Source organism: Panthera pardus, unplaced genomic scaffold, assembly GCF_024362965.1.
Source record: "Panthera pardus isolate Hobbes unplaced genomic scaffold, ASM2436296v1 HiC_scaffold_6, whole genome shotgun sequence".
Classification (NCBI taxonomy): Eukaryota; Metazoa; Chordata; class Mammalia; order Carnivora; family Felidae; genus Panthera; species Panthera pardus.
In genome coordinates this window covers 66809101-66830307 of record NW_026526991.1, presented here as the reverse complement: position 1 = coordinate 66830307, position 21207 = coordinate 66809101, and the positions used below count along the sequence as shown (strand labels likewise).

At 49.6% G+C, this 21207-nt stretch overlaps 1 protein-coding gene across 1 annotated transcript in view; it reads right to left on the bottom strand.

The window, feature by feature from the left end:
* COL2A1 (collagen type II alpha 1 chain) overlaps window positions 1–2099 on the bottom strand; it is a 31238-nt gene extending 29139 nt beyond the window's left edge. Inside the window, exon 1 of the mRNA XM_019419167.2 lies at window positions 1843–2099. Within this exon, the coding sequence (XP_019274712.1) occupies window positions 1843–1927 (85 nt within the window). The 5' untranslated portion in view covers window positions 1928–2099. The remainder of the gene's footprint in view (window positions 1–1842) is intronic.
* Window positions 2100–21207: the final 19108 nt, after the last annotated feature.

The following is a 21207-nucleotide window of genomic DNA, read 5'->3' as shown; positions in this document are numbered from 1 at the left end:
GATGCGCCTGGGAGCGAAGTCAACCGCCCCGATGCACTCCCCCCCCCCCACCCCGGGGAGGAGGAGGAGGAGGAGGAGGAGGAGGAGGAGGAGGAGGAGGAGGAGGAGGAGGAGGAGGAGGAGCGACTGGAAGGTTTGGGCCCAAGAAACTGTGGAATTCACTCACTCCCGGGAAAGTTGCGGCGGTGAGAGCGCTCTGCCATTTAAGTGAGCGCCTCTAATAACAGACGGAGAATTTGGGAATTATTTTAAACTCACTTAGCTAATTTCACTGTGCACTAAGCAGAGGTCAGTCAAGAAGACAGCTTTGTGGGTGTACAGGGAAATTGAGGACAAAAAGATAGCCAGTCCGAGCCGGAAACACTGATGGACACACCGTATCCCAACAAGTGCCCGGGAGCGCGCCGCCAGGTTAGCGCAGCACGCGACGACCCGGCCAGAATCTCCTGCCCCGGGCTCGCTGCGACTGCGCCGCGGGCTCCAGTCCTGCCCCCGCCTGGGTCAGCCACTGTAATGAACGGAAAGTCCTCCTGTGCCCAGAGCCCTCCAAACCGTCTCTGGAGACAGCCTGGTGGCAGGAGACACCAAATAGAGCCTCGTCGGCAGAGGGATTTTGATACCCCCCCCACCTCCATCCCGCCTCCCCAAACAGTTTCCTCTGCGATTGATTTACAATCTGTAACGTACAAAGAGCTGGAATCCCAGCCATCGGAAACGTGCCCAAACACGTGGGGAAAAAAAAAAATCCTCTCTACCTAATACACTTTCCAGGCTTCGTTTGTCCTGAATATAATCCCAGACAGTGGGACTTTACCAAAGGAGACGATGGAAAGGTGAGATCCGAACCGCCTTTGGACTAGACCGTAAAACTGCCATCTCTAACTATATTCGGCTGAAATTGTTATAGCAATTGACCAACTGTGCCCCCTTCCTCTGCTACACACACACACACACACACACACACACACACACACACACACACAGAGCCTAGCCCGGTGAGTTCCAGAAATTTAGAAGAGTAACTCATTGTAGTACCTCCGGGGTTTGGAGGGGAAGACGGCGGGGAGGGGGCGCTATTTTCTGGGGCGTTTGAAAAAAGCACGGTCTGGTTGGAATGTTATCGCCTTTCAGATGGCCTCTCCTACGGGGAGTTTCTATACCCGTAAGAGGCACGGCCAAAGTCGAGATGAGAACGAGGGCTGCACCTTGCTCCTGCGCCAGCCGGGAGGGGGAGGAAACTGCGAGAGGCGCTGAGATCTCAGAGCGCCTCTCGGAAGCCTCTCTTTTGTGGCCTCCGATTTCAGCCCACCAGATTCAGAGCATCTCCTTTGTCTAACTCCCCTTTGAACCCTCCAGCCACCAACCCCTGGACGCGGCTGCGAGGTCAACCCTTTGGCGCTTGCTCGTCCCTTCGTTAGAGCCCTTTCCAACTTCTCCTAAGATCGATGGGCCACGACCTGTTTTGCTGCACTCCGAGTGCTTCGGGGAGGTGAGATGGGTGGGTGTGCGCCTGCTTAATTATCAAAGCTGGTGGAAAAGAGCGCGCTTAAATCTATGCGCAAACATCTCGACCCGACACTTCGCACGTTTCAAATTCCTGCGCAACGTAGAGACCTGCAAATGCCTCCAACTGCGACCTGCACCAGCCGACGCTCCAACAGAGCCCCTGACTTGCAGAACTCCGCTAGGTGAGCCCCTGCGCATCATGCGCCCAAGTCTCGGCGCGCTATGACCCCTGGAGCCACTCTAGCCTGGACCCGCCGGCTCCAGAGAGGGAGAGGGCCGGGGGAGGGTGCGAAGGGACGGCACAGAAGGGTGGCAGGCAGGGACCGGGAGACTTACGGACATCCTGGCCGTGACACCGAAGGACAGCGGCGACGAGCAGCGTCAGCAGCACCAGCGTCTGGGGAGCCCCGAGGCGGATCATGGCTCACCGCGGGGCCTGGCGGAGCCGGCCCGAGCGGAGCGCAGCGAGGCGGCAGGAGCACGGCGTGGGTCCGGGTCTCTACCGCGCCCTCATGCAGGAGGCCCTCGGAGCAGGAGGAGGAGGCAGGAGACCCGGCAGCCCAACAGCGCTCTGCGTCTTCTCGCCTCCGCGGAGCCCGTTATATGCGTCCGGCCCCTCTCGAGGCTGGCGAACTCGCCCAAACCGCGGGCCGCCCCCGGCCCCCCGCCGGGCTGTAACCTGAGACCCCGCCCCCGGAGCCGGCCTGGGCCCAGCCAGAGCCCGCACCTGCCTGGGCCGGACCCCCCTCTCCGCTAGCCCTGCTTCCCGCCCCCCACCCCTAGTGTGCCGAGTGGCCTGATCGGGCGGGGCGCAGAGACGGCTGCTGTCCTCCCCCCAACCCAGGGCTGCGGCGCTGCCCCCTCCGACCACAGGCGGGAAGGGGGGCCTCCGGCCCCTCCCCTCGGAGTTCTGCCCAGATTGGAGGGGCGGGGGGTGTTTGCAGAGGCGCAGGCCGCGAGCCCTAGACCGTGGACGGAAAAGACTTGGGAGGGAGGAGGGAAAGCGGTAGAAAGGAGCAGCGGGGGAGAGTTAGCGGGGCTCCGCGTTGGGACCTAGGGCAGGGGGAGGGGAGGAGGGCGCAGGGGGAGCTCGCGATGGTGTCCGGAATCCAACTCTTGGAAACTGGCAAGCAAGGCCAAGTTTGGGGAGGTGCCCCGGCCTATCTTCTAGCCTTCTGGCCGCTTCCCGGAGTACCTGGCCCCGGGGCTCCCACCTGGAGATTCGGAACGACAGGCCCCAGCCCCTCCCCCACCCAGCTCTGCGAAGAAAGAGCCTCCTCTGGAGCCTTGGCAGAAGTTGGCCGGAGCCAATCGCCAGGAAAGGGGCCGGTGTGTTACAGCACAGAGGGAGACCTGTGTGAAGGTGTGGGGGCGGGGGCAGGCCCTGGGAAGGGGGCTTGAGCAGCTACAGAGGACGGAGGGAGCCCAGACTAAACCGTGCGTGCTGCCGAGGTGGGGGACTGTCTAGTTCCAGGCTCAGACGTGGTGTCTGCTCTTCCTGGCCGGGGGCCTGGAGAGGGCCCCGGGGGGGAGTGGGCACTGCCGCCCGGGGTTGAGCAGTTCTGGCCAGGGACATTGGTCACTGCTGCAGCCCGGTCCAGGGAGTGAGGCGGCTGCTCCAGCTGGACCGAGTTCTGTGAGCCAGGGGAGAAGCCAGAATTTCCTAGTTGGCCCCCTGGCCCTCTTGCTGCTTCCCACCTCACTTCACCTTCCCCGGTGAGCTCCCTTGGGGCATCTTGGCCGGATGCTGCCTCCTTCTCAGGGCTCAGCCATGCTCTTCTCTTGGCTCCTGGTGACTCACTCCATTGATATTAGAGAGGCAAGGACCCCAAACAGACCTTCCTCTTGACGAGATGGTTTTCTGTCCCCGAGGACTGTCAGGTCTCTCAAACAACTTTAGGAAAAATACAAACTTTCGTGAAACTTGGACTTGGGGGTCTGACTTGCCCGGATCTCACCTCCTCGGCGGTGGGGTTTTTGCTGTGCTTTCCTTCTGGAGGTTGAGGGCACTTGGAAGAAGCTACACAGGGAGTTCTGGGCTTCCCTTCCCTCTCTCCACTCCCCCATGCTATGAAGCTTCCCCGAGTAGAGCCCCGAATTCCAAGAGTGCAGGACTTGTGTGCATGTGTGCTGGCCAGAGAGAGAAAGAACTGTCACTGTTTAAAGAGATGGCTCCACATTTTCGTGCAGTCCGGATGGAGGTGGGTGAGGGACTGAACCACTGGTTCCAACTCCTCTACCCGCCAGGGGCCTTCCTTCACTCTCTTCCTCACCTCCTGTTCAAGGAGGTTGCATTAAGCTCTGAGCCTTTCCTCGGTCCCAGCCTCTGCCCAGAGAAAGCTGCTCTAAGGCCTACAGTGTCCCAGTGCCCTCCTTGGGGCCATGGGTCCCATCTTCCACGGGCAAGGTAGGATGACCAAATCCCAAGACCCCCTGGGTGAGAGCCCCTCTGAGAAGCCTTCTCGGATATCTCTAGAACACAATGTCTCCCTGCCTTTCTGAATCCCTCTGGCACTTGTAGCCCGTATCCACAGTTACACTGTAAGATACATATGTTTTCTGTGTGGTTTTCATTTTTTTTTTCTAAACGTTTATTTATTTTTGAGACAGAGAGAGACAGAGCATGAACAGGGGAGGGGCAGAGAGAGAGGGAGACACAGAATCTGAAACAGGCTCCAGGCTCTGAGCGGTCAGCACAGAGCCCGACGCGGGGCTTGAACTCACAGACTGTGAGATCATGACCTGAGCCGAAGTCAGACGCTTAACCGACCAAGCCACCCAGGCGCCCCTCATTTTTTTTTTAACCCTTGTATTAACTGGTCTTATCTTAGCAACAAGCCTGGGAGCCCCTTGGGACAAGAGCGATGCCTTAGGTGCACCCCCTGTGGACTAGTGCATTTAGTTGCAAAATATGATTTCTTTTGTGATGCAAGCAATACATAGGCAGCTATCAAGCTAGACCTACATACAACTGACCTCAAATAGAAATGGCCATAAAAGTTCAACCGAAAACAAAGTTTTGGGGAAAACACTAAAGTATATGAAAAAATTAAAGCCTATTTCAAAGTGATCTAGTTTGACCAGCGGCAAAGTGCCGCATACTTCTGAGCTAAGTTGCTCTTGATTTCATCCTCTGTCGCTGTGATTCATCTTTGCTAGTGAACTCTTTCTACATATAAGAACTCTGGATTCTTCCCAGTAATCATGGTTCATCTGTGAATACAGTTTCATTCTCCACTTGCTGTGGTGGAGGGGGGGGGGCGGATTTTTTTTTTTTCATCAGAGAAGAGAATTGAGCAAAGCAAAATAAAATTTAAAATTTAAATCAACAAAGCCAAAATAAATTACGGAAATTATTTAAATTCTAAAGCCAACTAAACACCAATATTAATATTTTACCCATTCGTGAATCCAAACAACTACCATTTCAAAACCTCTAATTTGTGACTCAGACTAAGACTGAACCTGTATGTGGCAAAAAGAGAAAAAAAAAAATCATGGATTTGGAGATTACTTACCCAGCAATCTCACTATCCAGAACATAGCCAAGAAGCTAAAAAGAAGAGGAAATAAACCGGTGAGCAGGGGATGAAGCACCACTCGGAAACCTGAGCAGCCATAATTCACGTCACAGACTGAAAGCATATGCATTTTATGCATAGTACAGCCCCTCTTGCCCTGGGTGTGTTGATCATGGTTTAGATATTGCATTCACAGGTAATGTCATCTGACCTCACCAATTAGATGCAGAAAGATAGAGGTAAAATAGCAAAACAGTTGTGGGACGAAAGCACAATAAGAACAGCAAGAAGGGACAAGAAAAGAAGGTAGAAAACTCAATATGAAGTTGACCCAGTGAATAAAGAACATGGTAGCCTGGGGCCAAGAGGGCTGGGGTCAAATGCTCCATGGTCCTCAATGGCACCAGGGGGTATCCAGCTTCATGGCATCTGCCGCAGTGCTGTGGTTCACAGTGATGAACTTCAATGTCCAGGAAAATGTTCCTTTGAGTTTAATATGGTCTCTTTGAGGAGGCAGGGAGCTACGCATTACATTTTAGAAAGGTCTCCGTGAAACATAATGAAAATAAATGTTTGTTCACTTAATGTAAAAAAAATCTCCTGTCCTAGCAGTGCAACATAGATGCGGAAGCGCCGCGGTGCCTTGAACTGCAGAATTGTATCAAAGAGCTGCTGGTTCCCCCACTGGGTGGAAGAAAAGCATGGATGGCTGAGGACAAAGGTCCCACGTGGCCTCGTCATCCACTTACACCTTTGAGAATAGCACGCCTGATAGCAGGTAGAACATTTGGCGATCAAACAGATACGATCAGTGCATCTGCCCCAGCTCAGATCGATGCGGTGAGACAGATGGATGAAGCCAGTCATTTTTGTATGGTGTAGACAAACTAACTGTTCAACTATTTTTTCCTTTTTATGGGCATATTAAATTTAGACTTCCGTAGACACAGACTCACTGGGAAAGGTATTTGTAGGTAGACTGGAAAGAAAGGGTCTTTCTCTCCCTCTGCACAAATTCCATTTAAAAATAGTGATAAAGTGAGGAAGGACTCGCATTCCAAAGAGGTAAACCCACCCCAAATATGGCAGGTGGTGAAGGCGCACACTTCACTCAGCCTCTAGCCGCACTTCACCCAGACGGCCGGCCAGCCGTGGTGGAGGGCTGGCGGGTCCGCCTCGTTCAGTGACATTCAGCTTCTGTCGGTTGGGCTCAGTTCAGACGTCCTTTCAAGATGTGTTTATGTTTTCCTTTGGCATTTTGGGGGCAGAGTAACAGAATCAGGACTATCCAGGATAGGGTTTCCAGATTCATGGTGTACATTCCATCGCATAGGAGCATAAATGTGTTACTATGTGTCTTCAAATGCAAACAACATCAAGAATCCCACTCAGTGTCCTCCGTCCTGTCTTAGCCCCGTGTGACTCCAGCTTAGCGCTTCTGTACGAAACGGGGAGATAGAGAGGGTGAAGAGACTGCCTTTGAATTCTCGTAAAGGGAACAAGAGAAAAAAGGAATTTGAGAAATGCTGGAAGGAAGGTACCCTCCTAAAAAAAAAAAAAAGGAAAAGAAAAGAAACCACACAAAGAGAGAGAGAGGGAAGGACAGAAAGAATAGCAGAGAGCAATGCTGGGGAAGGCTTCCTGGGAGAAGTTGGCCTTTGGGACAGGTCGGGTTTTGAAAATGCAGAGGCATAGGAAGGGCACGGGTTGGCTCCTATAAGAAGGCAAACAGGCAATGAAGCAGAAGACATGGCAAGGCTCCCAGAGCAGCGTGGAGTCAGCCTTGGGGGCCACCAGGAATAAGACATAGCCGTCCGGATGAAATCAAGGCCAGACACAGAGGACTCCATGAATGCCGCTATTTGTCACTGAGTCTGCCTCAGACCTGCCTCTCTTACTTCGCTCTCCCACTTCAACTTGTCTCCCACGAGATAGGCCTTTTGCGGAAAAAGAGAGAAAGATGTCTGGGGTTGTTTTTTTTTTTTTAAGGTTTACTTTTTTTTTTACTTTTTTTTTTAACGTTTATTTATTTTTGAGGCAGAGAGAGACAGAGCATGAACAGGGGAGGGTCAGAGAGAGGGAGACACAGAATCTGAAACAGGCTCCAGGCTCTGAGCTGTCAGCACAGAGCCCAACGCGGGGCTCGAACCCACGGACCGCGAAATCATGACCTGAGCCGAAGTCAGCCGCTCAACTGACTGAGCCACCCAGGCGCCCCTAAGGTTTACTTTTTGAAGAAATACAGAGATGATCTTCCCATTTCCCTTCCTTCCTCCTTCCTTCCTTCCTTCCTTCCTTCCTTCCTTCCTTCTTTCCTTCCTTTACATAAGCCTTTCATACCAAGTCTTGCGTTTTCTTAAAGTGCATGGTGTTCTGGCTTCTAAGGAACGTGTGTCTCTCTCATCAGTCCTTGGTGGTGCTGGGGTGCAGGGAAAAACACAAATGACTCAATGCAGAGATGTCCGAGCACTCCCAGCAGAGGCTGTGAGTGAGGCAGTCGGTTCTGCATCGGAAGGTCGTCCAGCCACCGCCGTCTCCCAGAGCCAGAGAGCCTTTGCTCTGGGCACTCGTCCAGCAATGACACAGCTCTGTGGCTCCAGGGGCACCCCTGGAGGGGCCCCAAACCTGCCAGACAAGTGAAAGTGGGTGGCTTCTGTCTCCCATCTCTCTCCCTCCCTCGCACTCCTCACTTACATATCACCAGTACCTTGGGGTTGTGCCCTGAGTCGTTCGTTCATTCCCTCGTCTATTCTTCACGCATGTAGAGAAAGCCTACGCGACTCTCTTCTCATACGTCCTGGAGACCAGGGGCCATAACGTACACACAGCGGGTCTCCATAGGTGCCGAAACAGAGTTGAGTGTTCTAAATCTTTGCGACTGGCAGTGTGGTCCGTGGACAAGCATCCCCAACCTACCCTGGGGCCTTGTTAGAAAAACAGAACCTACTAAATCAGAACTGGCATTTTCCCGAGATTGCCAGATTACTCAGATGCCCATTAAAGCTGGAGAAGTGCCCGTCTAAGGACTGGAGGTGATGGCTAGTGAGTTGTGCCCCCCCCCAGCCCCCCCGGGCTGATGGAGTGGTGTGGTCTGCACGGTGGGGATCCCACGTGCCCTGCATCTGCAGGCATGGCAGGGTGGGGGCCCGAGTCCAGGGCTGGGGGACAGGAGCTGAGGGAGAGGGATGGACAGAAGGTTGTAGAGGGGGCACGACTTTGAAAGGCCTGCTGCTGGGGGTGTGAGCGTGTTAACTCTCAAAGGCCGGCTCCTTCTGTGGTAGGGGGGAGGTCACTTTCCCTGTGTTCTATTTCTGAGGGGAAATGGGGTCAGCGCGAGGAAGAGCCTGAGCTCCGTGGAGACGGCGTCAGGGCAGAGCAGGAGACGAGTGGAGGCTGACGTCAGACCCCTTTCCCAACAAGCGCCTCAGCCCTGCCTCTCCGGGGCCGCTCACCCATGAACTCTTCCTGGGTGGGAAGCGGCAGGGAAAGCGAGGAGCTAGACAGGGATGCCTCTGGGCCTAGTGGGGCGCGCACCCTTCAGAGAAAGCCAGGCGCCTGGAAGCCACGTTTATTCTGCCCCGGTGGGGGGGGGGGGGGTGCTGCCCTCCAGGAAGTCCCTGAAAAGCTCAAGGGAACTTGTGGCAAGCTTCTAGTGGGTTCCCCTGCCAAAAACAACCTCTGGAGGGAGCAGGACAGTGTGTACTGCCCTTCTCCACACCGCAAACCCAACGAGGGCGCCTTGTCTGCCCTGCCTGAGGCACCTGTCCAGGGGCAGCCAGAGCACCATTCTGTCCACACGCCCGCACCGGCTCTAGCCTGCAGGCCAGCTCCTCGGCTGACACCCACCCGCTGTCCTTGAAACCCCTCCCTAAGAGCCTTGGAGTCCTTCTTGACTGCCCCCCCCACTCTGTCCTCCTTCCTGTCCCCTCCCCTTCCTGTGCCTTCAGCTCCACTGTGCTAAGCACCAGCTATGCCCTAGGCACTTGCTAAATGGTGTGGGGGACACAAAGAAAGATCTATTTATATGGATCCTATCCTCAAGGAGATTACCCACCCCCAGGAGATACTCACATAAAAAGCCAAAATAAGAGGTAAATACATGGTAATATGTTGTGATGAGGTGTGATGGCCATGCCCTGTACGGAAGCACTCTGTCCTGGCCTTTAACTGAGACTCGCTCTTGACACAGCCTTGGGCAATGAGGACAGCTTGGTCACACCTGTGCTACACCGGCGTTACTAATCTCCTTCCGAGCTCCAGAGATCTGCCTTCTTCCACCCCCACCTTCACCCCCAATGATAAGTCTCTTCCTCTGGCAGCTTAGCTATGTGACCAGCGAGGCCCCCACAACTGGGTTTGCTCCTTGTCACATAGGGACCCCGCCCTGGAGTCCTCCGCTGGTTGTCCGAGCATTTCCTTCCCATGCAATCAAGTGAGAGTAAAGAATCCCGCGGGCATCCGGTTGTCACCTGTGCCATCCCGCCAGGACATCAGTCTAGTGTCACCCTCGCAGTACCTAGAAACACATCTATCCTTACTGTTTTCTTGGGTCACATAAAAAGAAACGAGGGCTGACCTTCGACCCGCTCAGGTTCAACACGGCAAGTGCACTTCCTAGCTTTGCCCCCTTGGGTGAATCATGCAGCTTCTCTGAATCTCATCTATAAAACCAGGATAACAGCAATGTGCTCATGGGCTCATGGTGAGGACAAATCAAGTAACAGATGTGGAGTGCTTTACAGAGGAGGCTCAGAGTCGTGTTTCTCATCCTCAGCACCGCTTTCCTTGGCCACTGCCCTAGTTACTGACCCTCATCCCCTCTGTCTCGTCACCCCATACAGAAACAATACCACTTCTCTGTGTTTAATCAAGTCGCATTAACATTTTTTGTCTTACCGGTTATGTCTCCACGAGTTCGGATTACAACTAACGGCGTCGAGGCTGATCAACGAACATCCTGCAGTTTGAGGTTTTCAGCTGAAGACGTTGTAATTATCTTAAAATCCGTAACACAAGCTCTGGGTGCACAAACTTTCAGTATTACCTGAAAAGCATCCTTGGCACCAGGAATATGTGGATTGGATACTCGGGCGCAGCTTTTCCCTAAGAAGAAGACCGGGACCTTGTCACGTTGTCATGAAGGCTGGGAAGACGAAAATAGCAGCTGACCTCCACCGTTATCAGGTTAAACAAGAAGACAAGTTTGATTTGACTGTCGAAAGATAAGATTTGGGGGAAACCACCTGCAAGGCTTTTTGATCCGGTTGGATGAGGAGCTTGAGAGGACCTAACTCAAAGAGAGGGAGAAGTTAGTTCTTCTCGGGTCAGGACAGGGACAGTGTGACATTTTCCAGGGAGGGAGAACGATTCAAAATGAGTGAAAAAGATGCCTCATCCTATCTCGGTGTTCCTATGTCTTTAAATCTTGCTTAGAATTATGGAGCTTTGTTTCTATATTTTCCTGGGGCACCTGGGTGGCTCAGTCAGTTAAGCGTCTGACTTCAGCTCAGGTCACGATCTTGCGGTTTGTGAGTTCGAGCCCCGCCTCGGGCTCTGTGCTGACAGCTCAGAGCCTGGAGCCTGCTTGGGATTCTGTGTCTCCCTCTGTCTCTGCCCTTCTCCCACTTGCATTGTGTGTGTGTGTGTGTCTCCCCATCTCAAAAATAAACATTAAAAAAAATTTAAATTATGTATTCTGATTCTTTGTAATCTTTATACTTAACTGCATTTACAGAGGGTTCTATTTGGTCAGGGAAGGTATATTTAAATAGAAAACCGCATGCGCCAGGTTATTCAAACTGTCCACAGATACAACCGAATATCCACCTGGTGGCAGAGGGTCACAATTGCAGGCAAAGTGCCCAGGAGCCCGTGGGCTGAGGAGTGTGATTTAGCAAATGTCAGTGGAGGTCACATCACTGTTCTATAAGGGTTGTAAATACTTAACATTCTCCTTGTGAATTCAGTGACTGTGTTTATTCTTGGCGAGCACCTACCAGAAGTCTTTTAAATGACAGCGCTTAGCAGATGTTAGAGTCCCCTAATATTAATGCCTGTGAGTGTCTGTCCAGTCTGGTGTATTTGTTCTTGGAATTAAACTAAAGGGCAGGGATTCCTTTTGTCTAGCACAGATTCTCAGTGGAGATAACACTGAATGGTGATAACCCTGGGATAGTTGTCTAGCCTGAGAACTGGTAAGTAACATGATCGGTGCCAGGGTAGGGAGAAAGAAAGGAGATTTGAGAAACGCTGGAGGATATGTTTATTAAGAGCTGACTTTTTACCACTTTGGTGCCTTGGGCTGCACAGCTTGCGAATGTGCAGGGGGGTGTATCCGTAGGCTCACAAACGGAGCTGCCCTTCTCTACCAGCTTGGAAACATTCTCTGTGGTTGCAGTGCTCATCACAACCTCTTTATGCATGATGAGTTACTCATTAAAGATGTTGCTTTAACGCTGAGATATGTGGGGGCAGCGGAGGGGGTTAGTCATCCCAGAAGGAGTGTGTGCAAGGTGAATCCAGCAGTAGGATGTGACGAGTGGGAGTGAGAAAGCAGGAAAAAAGCAATTTCATTTACCATCTTTTCCAGCAAACATTTCAAAAACACCTATGTTATGTATCGTCTTAGAGACACAAATTTATGCAATATTCTATTTCTTCTCTTGAACGGCATGTACATTCTTGCAAATCTCTTGGGCATGAAGCGGTGAAAAGAACACTGGCCTTGGACTTAGGAACTCTAAATTTTGCACTGGCCTGTGCATTTAATTTGCTGTGTGATCTTGATCTAATTGCTTTATTCTCTGGGCCTCAGAGGCTTCATCTGTAAAGTAGGGTAGCTGCATGTGGTTTTGTGATGAGAGGCACCAGCTCTAGTCTGTTTCCCTGTCCCCTTGACCCTAATCCTAGCAGAATTTAGTTTTTACTATCAAGGACCTATCAATGGAATCTGAAATAAGCTAAAATAAGAGATCAACTGGATGAAAGTTTTCCCACCCAGAAGCTCCTCTCCCCCTGGGACTCAGCACCTCTCTCCCAGCCCCACTTGTCTCCTGGGTCCATGCTGGCTGCCCAAGAAGAGGGAGAGGGGTTACCCAGAAATAGAGAAATAGAAAGCAGGATGTCTCCAGACATTTCCATTTCCCCAAGACCCAGGGGGAAAGGCAGAGAGAGAGAGAGAGTGTGTGTGTGGGAGAGAGAGAGAGAGAGAGCATGTCCAGATTTGTCATCTCTGAATTGGGTGGAAGGTGGGTGCATCTCAGCCCATCTTCTGGGTTATAATGACTAATGATGACAGATGCTCTGACAGGGATCACCTGGGGCCCTGCGTTTTCTTGCCTGATTCATGGGCCAGCCAGAGGTAGGGGAGCATTTCCAGTGCAACCTGGTGATTCATCTCTGCCATGCTGAGTTGTCCTGGTTGCAAATCTACAAGAATGTAATTGGTGCCCAAGTAGACATCAGTTAATCAACCAGTGTTTATATGGTGGTAGTCCATGGACAAAGGCTTTAGTGCTCTAACCCGAGCAAGCATTAACTGAGCACTTACTACAGGTCCAGAGCATGCACACTCTGCACGGAGAACAAAAGAAATGTGTTCTAGTCCTTGCCCTCAAGAGAGCTTCAATCACATTTCAAGAGTTGGCCCCTCGAATGGGGTGTCAGAGACACAGAGATCCTTCAAGACAGAGCTACCTGATAGAACTTTCTGTGATGATGGTAACATTCAGTGTCTGTGCTGTTCAGTATGGTAGCCACTAGCCACGTGTGGTGCTTGAGCACTTGAAGTGTGGCTAATGCAATTGAGGAACTGAATTTTTAAGTTTATTTAATTTTAATTTTTAAAACTTTAATTAAATGGCCATATGTGGCCAGTAGTTATCATACTGGACCATGCATCATGTCCTTGCTATTCAAAATGTGTCCTGCAGACCAGAAACATCACATCACTTGGGAACATGTCAGAAATACAGAATTTCGGGCCCCAGCCCTACTGAATCAGAACCTTCCTTTGAATAAGATCCTGAGGTCATCTGTTTGTACATCAAGTTTGAGAAGCACTGGGCTAGGGCACTGCTTCCCAACTTGACTGCATATTAGAATCACTTACATATCAGGAAGCTTTTAAAACTCCCCGTGTTGTGACTGCACCCCAGACAAATGAAACCAGTATTTGTGGGGGGTGAAACCCAGGCACCCGTGTTGTTTAAGCCCCCAGGTGATCCCAGCGTGCACACGAAGTTGAGAACGGCTACTCTGGGGCCAGGCAGCCAGCCTGGGTCACACTCTGATGGATGAGTCCATGTGAGGGCCAGCGACTCAGCCTTAGCCTCTAAATTCACTTGTTGGGCCCAGCTGCCTGGGAAGCCAAAGGGAGTTATTCATTCTCAGCAAGTGTAAGAACTGGCTGGGGTTTATGTTTGTTTCCAGCGCCTAAGTGAGATGTTCATTAGTTTTTGACAAAACACGTCCAAATGCCACAGTACCAAAGGGTATTGAGCCAGCCGGGTCACTGAAGGCTGGGAAGGGCTGATTCACTTCCTCACTCTGGGGCCTGGATACCCTGGCATCCCAGAGCAGCCCCATGAAGGGAGCTATTATTCCCACTCAGGGTGGAGGCGGCTGGTTTTTCCAATGCAACTTGTCTTCAGCTGTCCCTTACTGCTGCTCAGCAAGTGCCCAAGGGTCACTGGGGCCAAAAGAGAAAAGGTGGGTTTTCCTGAACAGCCAGACTCTCATCCTATTGATCTGAACAAGACCTGAGAGGCCCCAGCCACTTTCTAGTGATGAATGACATTTGCAGAGATGAGTCTTCATCTCCCAGAGGGTGAAGTTTCAGGGAAAGCATGTCTGAAATCGGGGTCTGAAGAAATTGGGTCCCACCAGCAACAAGACTGTCCCAAGGGATGGAGCTGCAGCCCCAGCGTGGGGTGTTGATTTCCAGAGTCTCACTGAGGAACATCTTCCTTGACTCAGGTGATATGGAGATGCAAATGATTCACTTTGTAAATGAGATCCCCAACTATGTGACTTTTGGCTCATTTGTCTTGACATATCCATAGAATTTCTTAAGCTCTGAATCCATAGTTCTTCTCATGCATTGCATGCTGACCTTAGGAGAGTCGGTGAATACAAGGGTGTCTTTAGGAAGACAATGAGAGAGCCAGCCATGATTTTCACCCATCTTGGAGCAAGGGAGGAACCAAGGCCAGCACTGAGAGTTTCCAAGGACAACCAGAGCAAATGCCTCTCTGCTTTCTCTCCACCTCCAAGTCCACCTTCACCTGTAGGTTACCAAGCATCTTCCAGATATCCAGATATCCTTAGAAAGCTTTGTTAGCCAGCAGGTCCCTAGACCACAAGCCACATATGAATGAATGAGGCTCTCTCTGTGCTCTGGCTGGATATGAGCCTATTTCCTGGGGAAGATTAGGAAGGAGGCAGGGAGAGGATTTTTCTCCCCTCCATGGTTGCCTAGACAAGGTTGTGCCCAGGGGAAAGAGAGAAAGTTGGCCAAATGTTATCTCTTCCAGCTTTCTTAACTCTATTGCTGTCCTGTTGTCTCTCTGAAGACTTGGTGTCACTCACCTACAATGATGTCTGGGCTATACAATTAGCACTTGGCTAAGTGCTCGCTAATTCTTCAATGGCACTTCATCACCATGCCATAAAGCATCAGGGCCCTGCAGGCTCCTTGGAGGCCAAAGAGTCCAACACTCTTGACTCACAGATGGGGGAAATGGGGCCCAGGAAGCAGTGCTCTGAGCATATTGGAGCCTGAGGCTAAAGGAGAAATCAGTAATACTGATTCCATATCTATTGAAAACTTTGGTATTTTGTTCATTATGGATTTTTTTTGCATTAATTTTTGAAAACAGTGCCTTAAAATCCTCTCTACCTTAACTACTGAGTTTTTTGGTGCCCCTTCAAGTTTATACCCGAGGTGAGTGTCTGACTTGAGGCCTGGCCCTGGCAGGAAGGGTTGCTCAAGATGACACTAGTTTTGACCAAAGGCCAAAGGAGAACTTGGGTCTTCCAAATCTGTGAACTTCCTTCTTTTATGTTCACTTCAAGTGCAAATCCTATCTCTCCAAATAAGTGGAGAGTTCTAGTGGGCAGGGAGCTGAATTGGTAGAATAATGGCACCCTTATAATGTTATTGTCCAACCAGAGAAACAATATTTACAAGTTCAAGAAGCTGCAAAATCATTCTCTAAATACAGGATTGCTGTTGATGGCTGTGTCAAGCTATTGTTACTGCAGTAAGATAATAAGAGATATGGGGACACATTCCAAGATGTGGACTAGTTCCCCAGCCCAACTCTCTCTCACCTGTACTACTTTCCAAGCGAGGAAGCCCCTTCCATTCTTTCCAAACCCAGGCTGATGACATTCTTCAAGGGTTTTGTTTCTTTGATCAAGCTTTACCACATCTGTGGTTCTTTTACTCACCCCATGCTCCTGGCATAGAGCACAGCCGTGGGACATGGAGAATGAACAATAAATAACAACTGAGCACCAAGGATCACCTCTTCTTTCTGTGTAATGGCTGCGTGATGTGGAGCATTGCTCGGTATGGCGGCACCATGTTGATGGACATCCAGTTGCTTCTCTTTGTTCTCTCCTTCCCTTTCTTGCTCTCCCCTTTCCCTCTCAATCTCTCTTTCTCTCTCCACCTTTTTGGCTGGGGTTAAGCCTTTTTTTTCCCTCCAGGGTTCTGCATTGCAGAGGTATGTAATGCACATAGTTTTCTCAGAAAGAGTACATGTTCCCTGCCCAGAATCAGTGCTGCTTGGGATTCATGTCCCCTACCTATAGGGTCAGCTGTGCCCCACTCGACGGGAAGACCTGAAAACCCCAAAGTATGGAAAGTGTGGTTCGGTGATGAGATGTTACAGACAACCCATTTCCTAAAGTGTCTGTGAGCATGGCTGCTGGAAGAGCCCAAAAAGGAGAAAGGAAAGCCACCTTGCTGGGAACCAAGTTGGGTCAGCTTTGCTTCAGCTACAAAGAAAGGAAAGTACACTTGGTCTTTCTTCTCTCCCTTTTTTGCATCATTATTCTTTTTTTTTTTTTAAGAAAAAAAATCATAATTTTAATATTATTTTTAATAGGTAATTCATTCTCATGATTCAAAATATCAAAGGTATAGGAGGTAAAGTCTCCTCCCAGCCACTTACTTCCCCTTCCAGAGGGGACCAACTTGACCTGTCCTCAGGTACCTGTCCAGAGATATTCCAAGCATACCCAAACATCTGTGCATAAAATCTCCCACTCCTGTTACAAATGGTAAAAAGTCATTCCTCCCCTCTCTTAGCGCAAATGGGAACGTACTCCATATACTGGTCTTCACACAGGACTTCGGTTTTTTTGTATCTTGGAGATGATTCCATACCAACCCATTAAATATGTTCTCATTGTTTTAATGATGCTTTACTATTCCATTGTATGGCATACTACAATCTGTTTAACAAGTCCCCTTTTGATGGACATTTGAGCTCTTTCCAGTCTTTTGCTGAAGAAATGCTGCAGTAATATTAGTATATATGTCACTTTGCACATACACACATTTATCTGTAGGATAATTTCCTAGAAGCAGAATTGCTGGGTCAAAATTGATGTGCGTTAAAAAGTTTGACAGGTAGGGGCGCCTGGGTGGCTCAGTCAGTTGAACGTCTAACTCTTGATTTTGGTTCAGGTAATAATCCCAGGGTTGTGGGATCAAGCCCTGCGTTGGGCTCTGCGCTGAACATGGAACCTGATCTGACAGGTATTACTAAGTTCCCTTCTACATTGCACATGCCATTCCCTTCAGCAGGGTATGAGTGCCCATTTGACCAAACCTTTTCCAGCCACTCCTGCCATGGTTTACTAAGGAGAAATCTCACAACAGCCACCTGTATGGTGACTAACCCTTCAGGCCTTTTCCTATCTGAAAAGTGAAGAATGGTGTCTGAGTGTGGTTTTGATTTGTATTTCTCTTATTAAGACTGGGCTTTATTTTGTTTTTATTTTCTAGGAGCTCTTTTTTTTCCATATACTTAGCCCACTTTTCTATTGTGTTTTGTATTTTGTGTAGTATCTGATTTGTGCACACTCTTTGTACAGATCATTAGACCTTGTCCAGGGTAAGAATAGCAAGTACTTCTTTGTGGTTTGGCATTTTGTCTTTTGACTTTGCCTGTGGTGATTTTGTTTGCCAGGCAAACCTTTTTATTTTTATCATTAAGTTTATCATTATTTTATGATTTCTGGTTTCATTCATAGATTTCAAAATTCTCTTTTAGAGTTTGATTTTTACTTTTTTAACGTTTATCTATTTTTGAGAGAGAGACAGAGTGCGAGCAGGGGAGGGGCAGAGAGAGGGGGAGACATAGAATCCGAAGTAGGTTCCAGGCTCTGAGCTGTCAGCACAGAGCCTGACATGGGGCTTGAACCCACAAACTGTGAGATCATGACCTGAACCGAAATCAGACACATCCAACTGAGCCACCCAGGCACCCATTTTTTTTTTTTTTTTTTTTTTTTTTGGAGAGAGAGCACGCACACGCAAGCAGGGGAGGGGCAGTGGAGGAGAGATAATCTTAAGTGGGCTCCACGTGGAGCCTGGTGCGGGGCTTGAGGGGCTCAATCTCATAACCCTGATCTCATGACCTGAATCGAAATCAAGAGTCAGTCATTCAACTGACTGAGCCACCCAGGTACCCTTGATTTTTACATTTAAGCTTTATATCTACAGGCAACTCATTTCCTTTAAAGGTGTGAAGTATGAATCTGACTCTATTTTTTCCCCCAATGTCTCCCCAGGATATTTATTGAGAAGTCTTTCTCTCCTCACTGGGTGAAATGCCACCTCTCTATGTAATAAATTCCAAGTTTTGTTTGTGCCTGTCCCAGCTCTTCCTCTGGTGCCTCATTGGCCTAGGTACCCATGCGCCAGCACCAGGCCCTCTCTTTTTCTTTCTGTGCCACTTGGACTTGACTATAGGTCCCTGGGCTTGTGGACACTGGACTGGGATGGGGTAGGGGTGGAGGAATAGCAAAAGTGTTGGATAACATCAGAAAACTTCTAGGCTTTCTCCACAGCCTCCCCACATCTAAAATGGTTTTGCTCCCACACTTCCTCTCTAAAGAAAAACAAAAAGAACAAAGAAGTTCTATTCCTCATTTTAAAAATCTATTTGTCTGGCCCGGAGGGAACCCCCTGTTTTTCTGTGCACTCTGCCGATGTTCTCGGGGAAACGGGGCTTCCCTTCCAAGTTTAGGAGCTTGGGGACACCTTGAAGGAGGGCTTTGATCACTGAGTGACTTCCCCCACAGGCTCCTCAAGCCTCAAACCCAGCAATTGCTGGTGGAGTGTAAATTGAGCTGGTCTTTATCTTAGAGACATTACAACAGACCCTAGACAAACACATTAACAGCCACTAAAAGACTAAACTAATGCGGGCCAATAAACAAATCCCCAGGAGAGATTATGCAGAACCTTCCTCCCTCTCACCCTCCCTCCCTCCCTCCCTCCCTCCCTCCGAGTGCCCCCTCAGCTCCTGCTCTCTCAGCCCAAGAGCTCCTCCCCAACCAGACCCTACACGCCTCAACTGGCAGCTGCCCTGCTTTGGGCCCCTTTTCTAACCCGGCTCTGGTCCATGCACTCAGTAAATATTGCAAATAACATAAGAGAGCAAATCTCCTTTGATGGACCAGCTAATAGTTCCAAGCTATCAAAAGGAAGGTTCTCCTTTGGAGGTAGAAATTATCCTATATACCTGAGGTTTTCAATTTAAGGTCTTCAGATGTGCCTCAGAGGTTCCCTGGACCCCTGCAGTGATTTGCAATATTTATAGGTAAGCCTGGGGGGAGCATTTTTCTAAGTGGTGGGAGAGGAGGGTGGGTCCTTGGTGTTCCTAAGAGTCCAATACTTAAAAAAAAAAAAAAAAAGTACAGATATCTATGGATAAAATGATACCTGGAATCTGCTTCAAAACATTCCAGTGGGAGTTCAGGGAGTGGCTGGGATAGGTGTAGTTATAGATGAAATAAGATTAGCCATGAGTTGATAATTGTTAAAGCTATTGATGGGTGCTTGGCAGTTATTATATTATTCTCTTGTGAAGGAAGGAAGGAAGGAAGGAAGGAAGGAAGGAAAAGAAGGAAGGAGGAGGGGGAGGAAAGAGGGAGGAAGGGTTGGAGGAAGGAAGGAGACCCTTGTTACAGACTAATGGAAAGAGCCAGACAGCCCACAGTCTGCAGCTGCCTCTCACAATTCCGCTTTATAGGAACAACTTCTGCCCTGATTCGTGTTTGGGAGGCCGGAAAATGTGTGGATGCAGAAGCGTGTCCCCTTCACTCTCACCTCCACCCTCTGTGCTCAGCATCGCCCTGAGAGCAGGACCAGAGTCCCTGAGGGCATCTTTGTTCATCTTTGTCCTCCCGCTAAGCCTCCCCCTGCCCGCCACAGGCTTGGGGGTGGGGGTGGGGCAGGGAGTCATCCGAGGCCCTTGGCTCTCCACCCCAGCCCAGGCAGATGGAGCCCCAGTTGCCTGAACGAGGTTGTGCAGAAGGGGACTGTGGCTGCACCGTTTGGATGTGCTTGGAGTAGAAAATTCACAAATTCCAAGCTCCGCTCCCAAAGCAAACCTCCCCAACCCAGGTGGCTGCAGCCCGTCCTCCCTCTGACAGCGACAGCTCCACGGGCCGCCAGGCGGGGAGGCTTTGAAAACCAGCTTGTGTTTGAATTGTGAAAGCACCAATGTTTGTGATGTTTGCCCAGCAGAGAAGGAGCATATTTTCTCCCTTCCAAAGGCAAACTCAAAAGATGCTCCACGGTTTTTCTTCAGACTTTCCACAGGAAACATAAATCAGGAAGAAAAATGACCATAGGTGCTGGGGCCTGAAGAGGAATGCCAGCCCCAAAGGGGCTGCTGGAACAGGCGCCCTCTGTCCTCCGGTGAGGATGACACCCTTCAGAGTCTAGGGCCGCACTTCTCTCCTCTGAGCAACCTTCCCAGTTGAGGCGAGGGGAGCAACCAGACCCACTCTCAGGCTTCACTCCTGGTCGGTCTTCCCCATCCAATGGCGGCTGGTGCTTGGGCTGGGCAGCTATTGAGATCCCCTAGCTGCCTATCTTTTTGTCTTCTCTCTCTCTTGTGTTAAAGTAAAACAAACATGGTGCTCCAAGCCCAGGAGCCCAGCAACGCTGTCAGATGCTGGATCAGAGCGTTAAGGTGTGGACATGGCATGCAGGGAGCCTGAGCGCTGCCCCCCTCATCTGCCGGCCGGCCCTGCCTGTCTTAAGCTCCATCTTGGAAGGAGAAGGACTTTCCCAGTCTGTGGTCTCTGCCCTCAGGGAGCTTATAATCTGCATGCAAACATAAAATAAGAGAGGTCATAAGGCAGTGTTTGAGTGCACACTGTTAAAATAAAAAAATAGAGACCAATCTTGAAAATTCCCTGAGCAGACAAAACCAATTTACTTGTACCAACAAAGTTGAATGTAACTTATTTTGCAGAACTAACCTGACTTGGATTATTTCTTGCTTGTGCCTCTGGAAATCCTAGGCAAAGAACTGTTTCCCAAGGTTGATATGAGATAACCATTGACCAATTCCCTGTCAGTTAAGAAGATTCTAATATTGTAAGAAGAAGAAGAAGAAGAAGAAGAAGAAGAAGAAGAAGAAGAAAGAAGAAGAAGAAAGAGAAAAGAAAAGAAAAGAAAAGAAAAGAAAAGAAAAGAAAAGAAAAGAAAAGGAAGAAATTCTAATACTATAACCAATCACCGTGAAGAATTAGCAGTCCCTGCTTTCTTGCTATATAAGCTGCTTTACAACAATATACCCCAGAGCCTCATTCCACTGTTTGATTCTATCATTCTTTGCTCTCAAACTGTCTTTTTGGTGTGCACAGTAAATTTCTACTAATTACTACTTTGGTGATTCATTGTTTTTACTTCTGCTATTTCTGAGATTTTGACAACACGTATATGCACTGACTGATCTAGGCTGTGACTAATCTTTTTGTTTTTAAATAGCAAATCTCTTAATCTTTTTTAAAGTTTATTTGAGAGAGAGAGAGAGAGAGAGAGCAAGCATGAACAGGAGAGGGACAGAGAGAGAGAATCCCAAGTAGGCTCCACGCTGTCAGCCTGATGTGGGGCTCAAACCCATGAACTGTGAGATCATGACCT